General features: G+C 30.2%; 1 protein-coding gene across 3 annotated transcripts in view; it reads right to left on the bottom strand.

The window, feature by feature from the left end:
• Positions 1 to 13,266, bottom strand: part of LOC100167995 (ankyrin-3) — a 44,892-nt gene extending 31,626 nt beyond the window's left edge. For 2 of the 3 annotated variants that reach the window (XM_029487809.1, XM_029487810.1), the window contains exons 1-5: positions 12,681 to 13,266; positions 700 to 804; positions 494 to 626; positions 272 to 435; positions 47 to 202 (exon numbers count right to left, since the gene is read on the bottom strand). In XM_029487809.1, coding sequence (XP_029343669.1) covers positions 47 to 202; positions 272 to 435; positions 494 to 626; positions 700 to 804; positions 12,681 to 12,722 — 600 coding nt within the window. In that variant the 5' untranslated portion in view covers positions 12,723 to 13,266. Of the gene's footprint in view, positions 1 to 46; positions 203 to 271; positions 436 to 493; positions 627 to 699; positions 805 to 2,361; positions 2,543 to 12,680 lie in introns of those variants that run through there. The other variant, XM_008181791.3, reaches the window with a different exon arrangement.
• Between the last annotated feature and the right edge of the window lie 360 nt (positions 13,267 to 13,626).

Here is a 13,626-nt window from a genome sequence, read left to right as displayed (position 1 = left end):
ATTGTATGTAATAATTTCATAATTTAAATCAATATTTATTATTTACTTGAAGGAGTAAATCTGCGGCCTTGCAATCGTCTTTTTTTGCTGCAATATGCAATGCAGGGAGACGCACTTTACCTTTGGTATCATTTTCTAATAGCACAGTTACTACCTTTTCATGACCTTGTTGCATTGCAACAGCGCATGGTGTAAACCCATCCTAAAAAAAAACCATTTTCAGTTATTACATGGATTATTCGTACTTAACATTTTTTTTCACGCGTCATACCTCAGTTGCCAGATTTTGATTGGCCCCATTTGCTAACAAATACTTAACAACTCTGTCGTGATTTTCTTGCGCAGCCATATACAAAGGGGTGAAACCATTTTGACTTTGTACATTCACCAATGCGCCATGTTCCACAAGGGTGACGACCACATCATATTGCCCCGCTAAAACACATAATTTATGTTAATCGTTGAAAATAAACGTTGAATATTTATTGTATACCAAGAGAAGCAATATGAAGTGCAGTATTTCCTTTTTTTGTTGCCGAATTTACGTTAGCGCCCCTTTTCAATAACTCTTTTACGATTTCCAAATGCCCGTCTTTTGAAGCCAAATGTAGAGCATTCAAACCGTTCTGAAAATAAACAATAAGATGAATATAATTTTAAAATATTTTACAAGAGGTACAAATCATTCTAAATACTTACAGAGTTAGATGTATTTATATCGATTTTGTTTTTCAAGTGTTCAATGACTTTATCAAGGTTCCCGGATCGTGCCGCTCTTAAAAACGAAGAGGTATTCCCCTCCGCCTGTAAAATGATATATACCATTATACAAAATTATATAATGTAATGTAACTACTAATATAAGTAATACAAAGAAATCAAATAATCATATAGGTCATATATTAGGTAGTATTGTAATTATAAATAATAACATATTAGCGGATAATGCATAATATTTACATTTATAGTAAATTAAATATAGGTCATTATAACCAATCTACGGATTGAAAAATTAGATATGATACATTTTACATTAATTAAATAGATAAAAAATAGCTGTGGAAAAAAGATTAAAAAAACTACTAAATAATTTACTTCCATATATTAAAATAAGTTACAGCTTATAGAATCGTGGTTCTAAATAATATTTATTAATTAGATAAATATATTAATATGACTTTAGTTAGTAAGACATTTAGACGTATACAAAATATGTATTAACACTATACATATACAATTGTGATTAGTATTACATATGTATAGAACAGTCATTAACTTTAGAACTTTTTTTCGTGTACCTAATCAAGTGAGGTGACTCGGATTACGCCCCACTAAAATACTAAATTATGCATAATAATTTTATAAAATTATTATTAAAACAAATGAGCATCCAATTTAATTGAGTTTAATAGAATATCACCGTTTTACAATAATATAGTTTTTTTTTCTGAAGGTTACGTTTTTTGGAGCCGTTACGTTTGTCCATTTTCTGCGTTTCCTTATCCAACGATTAAAAATGGAGCAAAGTTTTCTCATACGAGTCCATCATTTACTTATTTTAGCGGTAATTGAAAAATATATTCATACAAAACAGCGTGGAAATTGAGTGTATTCAATATTTTTTACCAATATTTTATATCCATTGTAAAATGAATGAACATAGGAAAAACGAAGTTTATCGACAGTATAATAAATTATAATTTATAAGTGGTAGGTAAGTAGGTATTAACCAAAATAGTCTTATTATTATTATAACGATAATGACAATATTATTATATACGGTTTATTTACATGAGATAAAATACCAAACGATTGAAGGCAGTCGTTAATTGAACGTAGTTCCGATTTAATGTTAAGCTTCGTATAGGGTGTGATGACTGATGGCCATCATCAGACATCAGTGCGTATTGAGTATTGATTTCACGTCGAAATCATAAAGACTTCATTACAATACGTCATATTAAACATATAAGTAGCACGATCAGAAGATGAAATAAAATATGAAATATATTAAAAGGATGTCAGTGTAGCACTTGTTGTATGTAAATTGTTATCCTACACAGACTTAAATATTCAAATTATTAAAAAAAAACTATTATGATCATAATTTATAGGTTCATAATTATTTAAGAAATTTAAATATCGAAAAAATCCTATTAGCTTTACGGCACCATTACAGATTAATACTATTGTTGCAATCGGTAGATACCTATCGTTTACCGAATTTCAACGGTTTGGCTACAGAACTAGAAAGGTGAAGCGTTGATTTATATATTATTGTGCGAGTAAATAGGGAAAAATAATAATAATGTTTCGCCAACATTTTTTTTTAACACGATGATACACAATCAAAACTCTTACTTGTCCGGTTTCGGTGACCATGTCCACCCACGCCGCGGGCCGCGGTGCGTATACTACTCAACGAATTATCTTAGTGAAACTATATAATATTATTAATAATATAACAACAAGTAAATTGTGTCTGAATTACGCCATTTGTGTGCCGGTGTTGCCGCGTACGGCACCGATACTAAACTGGCCCCTTCGAGCTTATCGCCGGCGACGAGACGGCCAACACCTCCCCTGTGCGACGCCCTCACCCAAATGTCATTACTGAAAAAGCCCCCAACTGGTCAATGCTGCCAACCCCCACGGGCGTAACTGGTGTGCGCACTTGCTGCAAATGCCACGTACCTACACCTGTGTGTGTGTGTATGACCTCCATAAGGGATGGATATACCTATATGCGGGTTCAGCCTATTGTACAATGTACATGTATTTAAAAAAAAGAAGAATTATAAGAAAAAGTGCTAAAGAACAATACGAAATATTTTGTAAGAAATTTAAAAAAACAAATGTTATTATTTTTTTTATTTTGAACTCTAACCTTTTGAAACGCTTGACTTATCGATTAAAACGTGAACACAATGAGGCTACACGAAAATTTTTATTTATTCTCATAAAAACAACTCGACTTAATTTTAAGATCATTATTTTAAATTTTTTAACTAATTTAACACAACAACATTATATTTCTTGTTTTCGTAATTTATGGATAAAAATAATTGTGTAGCAATTAGATTTATATTCTTTGAAGAAACTTAAAACATCAAATGTTTGATATCTGTTCAAAAATATCTTCATTTTTCATGAATTACATTTAACACTACAAAATTCAACTGAAATAGTTAAAAATTAAATTATAAGATATGAACACGACACGTCGACACACTTAAATGTATTATGTGTACTTTACTGAAATAAATAATAATTTTCTAATGAACCATTAATTATTTCAATCACGAACAATTACTGTTAATTTCCACGTCTGTGAAGTATAGGTACCTTATAATTCAATTGCTTTATACTTGAAAATTGGTTTGATAATGTTAATTATAATATGCAAGGCGGTTTATTTAAACAGGTCTAAGATATCCGATAAGATTGTCGATATTTCAAAAACAAACTTGTCATTTATGAACTTGACAAACAGTTAACGAACTTGAGCTTTTAATATTTTTATAAGTTCACGATCTTGTACGAATTTTAAATTATATATTTCACTTGTATAACCAGTGGCTAAATGAACGTGGTCTTTGAGAAGCGTTTGTTTCTCGATTTTTTGTTTTTAATATTTAGGGGTGGGTGGTTATGAAAGTGAAAAACGATTACTAATTAATACTAGTAAACACTAATAATAATAGTAAATGTGTTTATTATAAACTGTTGGTGGGGGTGTTGGGTGGGCCGATTTTAGGTTGTTTATGGGTTATTTAAGGTTTGCCACTAAATGTACACTATGTACACGGTAATATCGTATATACTACATACGACACGACGACGTCAATACGACAATATTAAATATTGATAATATGATATTTATTTATATTTAATATTATATAGATAGGAAGTATAGGTAATCTCGACGATGCGCAATCGGATTGATCCCTGCTACACACACCACGCGAGTTCGACAATATATATACCTATACTCCTTTGCATGTCCTATATAGGTACCGTGGGTATCCCAATGTCGGGAAAATTGTGCAATAATTCGACAAACGGTTGCCGCCGCACTATATATCATACCCGTCAGCGTATTCCGTATATATACCAGTGATGGGGTGCGGAGGTCGCGTGCTTTTAGGTTGGTAATGCGTGCGAGAGCACAATAAAAACACGAATCCAGCGACGGCCGTCGGTCGGGGTGTAGGTGTAGCGCGGCGTTTTATATCGAACGGCGTCGCCGCCAGCCGCGGCGGTCTGTGCAAAATCAATACGCGCCGCCGCCGCCGCCGCCGTCACTGCAGCCGCGCGCGAGGGGTGTGCAGATTAGATCCGGTGCGGCGGCGACGGCAGCGGAACCCCAGGCCGGGGAAACGAACGAAAACTTACCCTACTCTCTTTATTAGCACAAATCTGGCAACGTCGGAGTGCGAATTTTCTGACGTATATATCGTATATATGTATGTATAATATATTATAATTTCACACCCCGCCTGCATGGCCTATATGTACACTATGTATACTAATATCGCGGCTATATATTTATGCGATGGCTAAAACTTACCACTTGTAATAATAAACGGCGAGTTTTCCAACTCGATTAATTTGTGAAAAAGTTTAAATTTAATTTTTCCGCCATCAGTTAAAAAATATTAAAACTATAAGTACCTATAAAACCTGCAACCTTTGTTTCGAACAAAATAAAATGTTTAAAAAAATTATAATAATTTTTATTATTTATTCGTATTATTGTGTAATATTATGTAATAATATTATTTATTCATTTCTATTTTCTGTGAGTTTCCCAGTGCTGTGTCGAAAACTTATCGATGTTTCCAGTAATGGCGCTTAAGTAGGCTAAAATATTTAAACACCATTTATCAATACATATTAATTATTAGGGGGAGGGGGAGGTGCAGCGGCGGTCATCATACCAGTCCTATACAGTCCTTTATGTTTATAATATAACAAGGTATATTAAAGATATTGCGAAATATTGCCAAAAACACACCCTCGAGAAAATCGATTTTATAATAATGCAATATTTCCTAATGTCAGAGCAATATTTTCAATCAACGATTAGGGGAAGTCATCAATACGTATCTCTGCAGCACGAATTATTATAATATAATAATATCGGTATAACGTCTTCGAAAAATTGAAATTGTACTTATTGAGAATTAAACGCACAAAGTTTAAATTTTAAATAACGTGTTAATAATAAAATAAAATTATTATCTGCATAATTCAACAATACACGTCTATAATAATATGTTGTATATTAGAATTTACATAAGGTAATATTATCGTTTATACTTTATATGTGCCTATTTTATTAAATTTACGGAATAAAAACATTTATGTTTTCGTGACATTTGTACTTAAATAATAATTATTAGCACTTAACATCGAATATCGATATTTTGAGTTAAATTGTAACAAATACAGTAGGAGACACACCACTTAAAAAAATTATATTACGAACACCACCTGATGATTCTTCATTGTATCAACTATCAAAGTATATAATATGTCCAACACAGAATAATCGTAAACAGTAGGTAGGCACTTATTATATATAGATTGATAATTGTCGTAATAATATTGTCGTGACCATTTTAAAAATCGCAATCGAGTGGGCATACGACCTTATTAAATATAGGTAATAAATTAACATCGTAGTCTTGTTTCCCATGTCCCATTATCTTCATGGATCATTTTACTTACGATGCAATCTCATGTTTGTAATTCAATATTGTATTATAGATACGTAATATTTTAGTAATATAAAAATTTGTATATAAGCGTGACGAATTTGAGACAATCGAAGATAAAAATAGAAAGAAAACATTTTATACATGAAACCCTGCAGGTATATATTAAATACCAAATTTTTACCCTCAATATTAGAATACAAAATATCATGTATTTACATTTTACCTATGTGTAATGTGTATTGTATTGTCGTATTAGCTAGTGGCTATTCAAGTACTCATAATTGTCTGTTAATCGGATAAACTATTATAATAAATAATAATTGATTTTTTTGCCAAATTTAATAAATATTAATTATTTGTTTTCGCTTGGTTTTAGTTAAATATAACTTTAAAGTTGTCATTTAAAAAAAAACCAAATTTTACATTTTCAATGTAAACTAATTTAATTTTTGTTTATTGCAATTCGAATAACAAAACAGTTATACCTTGACTTAATTTATAACCACAAGCTATATACATAAAAGTATATATTATTTAAAATTCTACATATTGTCATTTAGAGCAAGTACTTGGAACTTAATTAAAAACAAATACGCTTATTGAAATGCTAATAATAGATGGACAAAAAGTGTTAGCCAAATAACTAAACTATAGGTTACAAGTTTTCACGGTCAAGTGTAAACATGAAGTACATTTATTTTTCACTCAGACACAATTTTTGAATAACAATGAAAATAATTTAAAATAATATGTTATGTTTATGACCAATAACGTTTGGAGCGTAAGCAACGTTTTAACCTACTTTAGAGATGAATTATAAGAGTAGTTATACAAATTAGAACTAGGTATTAGATGTCGTTATATTATAACTCATAATATAACTAAAGGTCGAAATAATAATATTCTATTAAAATATCAGTTACCTATATTATATATGTTTCCGGCGATTGAGCACCAATTTAAATAGGTTTTTAATTCGTGATGCTCGTTATCAATGAATTACGACGAAAGTATTGACTAATAAATATACCTAGTAGTAAATTTAGGAGCAAGTAACAACGTACCTACGTAAAAAAGATATTGCACTAAATACAAAAATTGTAAATGATAGAAATGTATGTAAAAACGGATAAAACACAATCAATAAATAATACATTTATGTAACCTGCAGTTTGCTAATAGGTTAGATTAACACTATAGATACAGATTTGTAATTTTTCCAATGTATTAATTTTTTTAACACTATAATATTATACGAGTCCCTGACACCCGAGTGTCATTTGTGTTTGATTTCCAGACTGTAATCGAGCCTAAATAAAAAATATTTTCTATGTCCCTGCAGAAAGTATTATCATTGAGTAATAATAATATATAAAAGCACACACCACATATAATTTTAAAATCAATGTATCTTCCTCGCTCGGTTTATAATCAGCTACAACGCGGCAGTAGGTGTACCTACATCATTCTGCAATTCCGAATTCATACATATGAATGAAAAAATAGTTTTTAAATTCATATTGGAAATACCTTTATATACCGTCAGACTACAATGAAAATGTATAATATATCATACAATATAATATAATATATTTCGGCGACAGTTGTTTGCTCAACACGCACGCAGATATGATTTTTAATACACTCGGAAATGGAAATAAAAACTATAGATATTTTATAACCAAGTTGCCTAACCTTTTAAAGCAATAAACTTCGATAATTATTTTGCGATAAGCATGCACAATCGAATTTATATGTACTACGTCAATACTAAGAACTGAACGCAAGTCTCTCATTTTAATATAAGTAATAAACCGCGGATACATTTTTGGTAGATATGAGAATTTCGATTATACCTAAGGGTAAATTAAACATAATTTTCAATATACATTAATCATAACATTTTAGCGAAGTAATTTTGATTTTCAGCCACAAAGTATAATCTATGTACATATAATATATAAATATAGTACCTAAGATTATAAGTTTTGGTTAATAAATTCGTTTCGAAAAGTGTATTAGGTCGTGCTACAACTTTACCATCGCGTCCTACACAACCGTATCTAGCGCAAACTGACCATTTAATATTCTCTTATTAAAAAATGATTTATTCACCTAATCACCTCTAAAGTGTTTTCTTCTACCTACAACTTTTCTGCGCTACGGCAAACTAGCGTCTACTTTTAGACTTAGTGGAAACTATTGATTTCCTTAACATAATATAGGTATAAAGGTCAAATAGGACATACGAGCGGTAATTCACAGCTGCGTCTCGATTCACCTAACATCCATTTGTATTTTGTGTACAATAATATAGGTAATGATACTGTCTGTTTTACATTCAGAACCATATTGTAAATAGATGCAATTGGATTTCGTCCAGGATCACTGTATAGAAATATAAAAATACTTTTGCAGAATCAATATTCCGTTTAGTCAAAAAAGATAAAAATTTAAATGAAAACGAATAAAAACAAAAAATAAACAATATTATTTAATGAGAAAATATAATAATAACGGGTAATCTCGTTTTTTTCGTAGATGGCATGGTTCAACGAGCTTTATTAAAATAATATATTCACTTAAATGTCACCACTGCAGCATCATTCGTCACCTATTAACAGTAACGTTTTTCCGAGCCAAAATGGCAATTGTTTTCCAACATTCCAAAATTAGATACACAGCAGATGATTTAAAAACGTGCAGTATATATAATACAATCAATATTTAGATGTTTTAGTCTCATCAAATACAAATTAACCTAATTTTGAACGAAATCATAAATAATTAATGAATTAAAACATTAATGCAATTGAATTGATAGTATTTGTATATACCTACTTTTGAGTTAAATTGCTTTATAGACACTATTCTGAGTTCATTTTTTATTGATTTTAATATTTTTCTATAGCAATGCAATCATATATTTGATAATATTTATAGAATTATAATGCCCATTTATAATATATTGTAAATACCTAGTACCTAAACAAAAATCTAAAAAAAATTAACAAGCTAAATCTACAAGCTTTAATTTAGGTACTATGTCAAACAGAATAAACTATAAAACTATAATATTAGGTGTAAGTATGAAACAACATGGTACTTTTTATAAAAAAAAAAAATCGCTTTCGTGTTTTTAGGTTGTAAAATACATATTCAATTCTAATATAATTTAAAACTAACTACGTTTTTTCTTGTTAATGTTTTCTGCGCTTAATTTCTCCAGAGAATTTGTATTGCCCAATGTTTCGTACGTGCTCGAAACCATTAGAAAATGTCGTATTAAAATACTGTTTATATTCTATACTAATAATATATGCAATTTTATATAAATAATATATAAACTCGCGCCTAGATGGCTAGATGGCTAGATCTTTAAACGATATTATAAGAAATTTTGTTCTTTAATATTTCGTATATTATTCTCATTCAAAAGTATATTATAGAACCACTTTCGTTTAGACTTTAGTTGTACCTAACTTATAAGTTTATTCAAAAATACATAGATAGTCCAATATAAATTATTATCAACAAGTTAATTAAATATTTTATTGTCAATATTATGTATCACTAATAACAACTAAATATCTTACGAGTGATATGGCAATAAAACAACCAAACATAATATCTGATATTTTCTGGTATTGTTTGATCAAATACTTATTATAGTACTTAGTAAAACTCAAATATTTAAAAAAAATCCTTACTGATGTACTGTAGTTAACCTAGAGTAAGTTAATACGTCGTAATCACTAGAGATCAATTTGGTTTGTTGAACTAAACAAATAAAATTAGTATATTATTTTGAACTAAGTACAGGGCAGCTGCTTGTGGTAGTATTTAAAATTGTATTTCCATCAAATGACAATTTATTTCTACGTTCGAAATATAACAATATACTGTGGTATACACGTATACATGGCCACGTATACAACTGTAATAAGTATAATATCATTATGATCGATAAATTATGAGCGAATACACTAATTTCGTATTTGTGTTGGTAAATTAATTTTTATATGGAACTTGCTAAGTATATAGTATATTTTAGTATATACTTATGAAGTTATAAATTTAATAAATATTAAATATTATTATTTATTAACATGATATAAACAGTAGGTATACTGCACGTGTACGTGTTATTATATACATTGTACATATTAACATATACATATATTATAGTATTGAACCATATTATAGCCATATAGGTACATATTTATATGCAGCTTATGTTGTTTGTAATAATTTATTTGAATAGATATTGTTATAATAGTATTAACTTTATTTAATAAAAAGCTTACTAAAACATTAACACTATAACACGTATTGCGATAATTTACAAGCGTTTGTTGACGCGTAACAAGAGTCAAAATACACTGAGTTGGTTCAATAAAATTTAGTATGTATATATTATATTGTCTATATAAAATAAACCTACGTCACGGTATCACATATTTCACAGGGTTAACTGTCACTATACTTGAGGGTAAATATAATCTTGCGTGGGAATCGTATGATCGTTAGAACGAAACATAACAAACGCTAAAGCATCAAGGCTACCGCGTCTCGGTAATAAATCAATACGTTGTGTATAAACACGACCGCGGTAAGTAGTAAGGTATCAACATTTTGTGTCGTGTACAGTAGGTACCTAGATATTTATTATTAATTTATTACGTTGATTATAAAACAAATTTAATATAATTCAATTGTTATATTATGCAACTTTTGAGTTATATGCTACTTATATATTATATCTACTTCAAGGACCGGTCAGTGTCCCTGCCGCTATATTTTTTAATATACCTACACAATTATAGAAGATTATCACCGCATTAGAGAGCCACAACTATAATAGTAAAATATTTAGTAGTTTTTAGTTTACCTTTAATAAATATATAACAGTGTTGTATTCTACTGGTCAAACGGGTAATCGGTAGGTAGGAAGAATAGATCCCTCATGACCTTTGTTCAATATTTATAATAACTTCAATATACAAGTATAAAATGGTAACCATAAATTAATTATATTTTTAGTGATCAAATATTGTACGTTAAATAATCAACCCCCCCTTCACACACATACACACACACACGACAAAAATCATTTGATCATCACTGACAAAATATATGATTAAACAATTTCACTGTATATATAATATTATTTAAGTATAACTGAATTTTCGGTTTATATATAATGTATAATATATATACATTGAAAATGATAAACATTTGATAAGCTGTAAAGAGAACTTGAAAAAATAACTTTAAAATTAACGACTAATATATAACTTCCTACACAAGTCATACCAAGCTATATATATATACACATATACACAAGTGAGTGTAACTCATAGTATTTCAAAAAACAATGAAAAAATTGATTTTATTAATCTTAAGTCTTAACACTCTGGAGCTAGTTAAAAATATAGTTAATTTAAATAAGGTAGATAATTTAGTTTAATCATTAATTTATTGATTCACACATTTAAGAATTTTCATTCTTTGGTAAATATTATATAGTTTTAAAATACATTTTACCGATTTTAATAATAATAATTTATAACTGCATCAGCCTTTGTGTATAGTGACAATAATTGACAACTCTACAGTCGTTTTATATTTACTTGATAAAAATATAAAATTTTTAATGCACGTTAATCTATCCGGTAAGAAAATTAGACGAAAATATGTTAACAGAATTTAGAGAACGTATAATGAGTCATGAGCTATTTGCAATTTGGTATCAGTATAATATGATTTTGTTAGACATTTCAGTGTCATATCGTTTTCAACCATACTTTTATTGTAATGCTAATATTTCTAATCTAACTAAATTTTCTTAACGAATTTTCGCTTGTGCCTATAAACAGTTTCTACTCACACAACAAAAGATTATTACCTCTATCTATGTAGGCTGTAAGTAAGATAATGTTATTTTTCCTCAAAAAGTGTATTCCATGCAAATCAGTATATAACATTATTATGTGTTAAAAAAACCAGACTGCTTATCTACTGTTGTTTTTTTCGTAACATAAAAGAAATATTTTAACATTTATTTTTTTTCCAATTAATTCTGTTAAAAAATGCGTTCATAATATGTAAAAAGGAAAAATGTGAAAATAATCGTGTTCAAACACTTTGATGAAAATCATTTTATTATACAATACTACAATATATTATTACTATGGATAAATATGCATAAAATAATATGCTAAATTCAGCGATGTAAATTATTATTGATCAACGGTCAACAGAGTCAGAGTGTTTCGATTTAAGTATTGTAGAATTTCAAAATCATCCCATAATATGCGCCATAATATCTTACTATATCGCATGGTATAATGTATCAAATATACATATATTATAATATCGGTAGACATTAGCCATTAGGTGAAACGTGATATAATATGTAAAAATCGAATATTCTACAACGACGTACAAGTGCACGCGTAAAAAATACCATCGGACGACAAGCACCGTCGGCGGAATTCGAAACGCAATAAAATTACACGACTCAACAGGAAAACACGAGGGGCTTGGGCATTATATTATAGACGTAGGTACTTGGTGGACACAATATTATTATTGTTACATTTATATATATATATATTATATATTCATAATAACTGTTGCACGTTTTCGGAAACGACAAAATACAATGTAATAATTAATAGCTGTGCGGATTAGTGCGACGCACAATTTATACGCGTAATATAATATCGGGCACCTGTACCTTGGTAGGTTAGGACTTAGTGTGGGTATTCAAGTATACCTAGGACCTAGGTATATTAAATGTTGAAAAAAAAAATGTACCGAGCCGATCTGTACGCGTATTATTATAATATACAATATAATTATATAAATATTATGATGTTATTGTGAAGGTACTCATATAGAAATACTCGAGTACAAGTGTACTCGTAATACTACTTTGTGGTAGGTACTTACGTTGACGTTGAGAACGGATGGGATTTTCTTATTGTTGTTCATAATAATTATTATTATTATTATTTAATCGCCCGGTCAATGTCAACGCCCGCGTGTGCGGTGTATATCCGCGCGCGAGTGTATACAATATTATAATAATACGATTGTTATTATTTCTATTATATTGTAGGTATTGTCGTGCGCACGTCAGAGAGCGACGCGCCGCGACAGTGAAAAATATTAAGAGAACGGGCGGCCCGAGATGGAAAAATAAGGCGAAACGGAACGAAAAACAAAAACCGAACGATTTGCGTTTTCGACGGAAATCGATCTATAATAATACGTATTATGTTGTGATGTCGTCGTTTATCTTTTCGTCGGTCCGCTACAAGATATCGAAAAAACGGTCGGCGCTGCTAAAATAATAATGGTGATAATATTTGAATGATATAATATTATTATGTGGTGGATGGCGACGATCGTTCAACGCACCCGCGGCATGAGCATTAATTGGTCGTGTTTGGTCGGTCCGGCGGCGGTGGCGGCGACGACGGCGCAAATCTCGGGAGTCCGGCGGGCGATTCGTGTAAACTTTTGTGACGATAAAAAATGAAAACGCGTATACAGACGAATATAATATATTCCTCTCCTCGATTATATATTCGTACGCGCGGATATAACCGTGCCCGTGTGTGCGTGACGCGCGCGCGCGACGCTGGTGCACGCAGGCCCGTAAAAATAGACCGATAAATATAAACTTTACGCCTTAGGTATTCGGGGACCACGTCGGAGAGGAAGACTACGACGTGTCCGGCTGCCGCCGAGACGAACACAATATTATAATATATTATATTATGCTCGCAGACGTCAATTCAGAAATTAAATGGGTATAGCTCCAAGCAGTGCCGAGACTAAGAGAAGGAGGGCCCCCCTTGATATCTTTAAAAAAAATTTTTGGCTTTTTCAT

Source organism: Acyrthosiphon pisum, chromosome A1, assembly GCF_005508785.2.
Source record: "Acyrthosiphon pisum isolate AL4f chromosome A1, pea_aphid_22Mar2018_4r6ur, whole genome shotgun sequence".
Taxonomy (NCBI): Eukaryota; Metazoa; Arthropoda; class Insecta; order Hemiptera; family Aphididae; genus Acyrthosiphon; species Acyrthosiphon pisum.
Note: the sequence above shows the minus strand (reverse complement) of the source record. Positions and strands in the feature narration are given on the sequence as shown.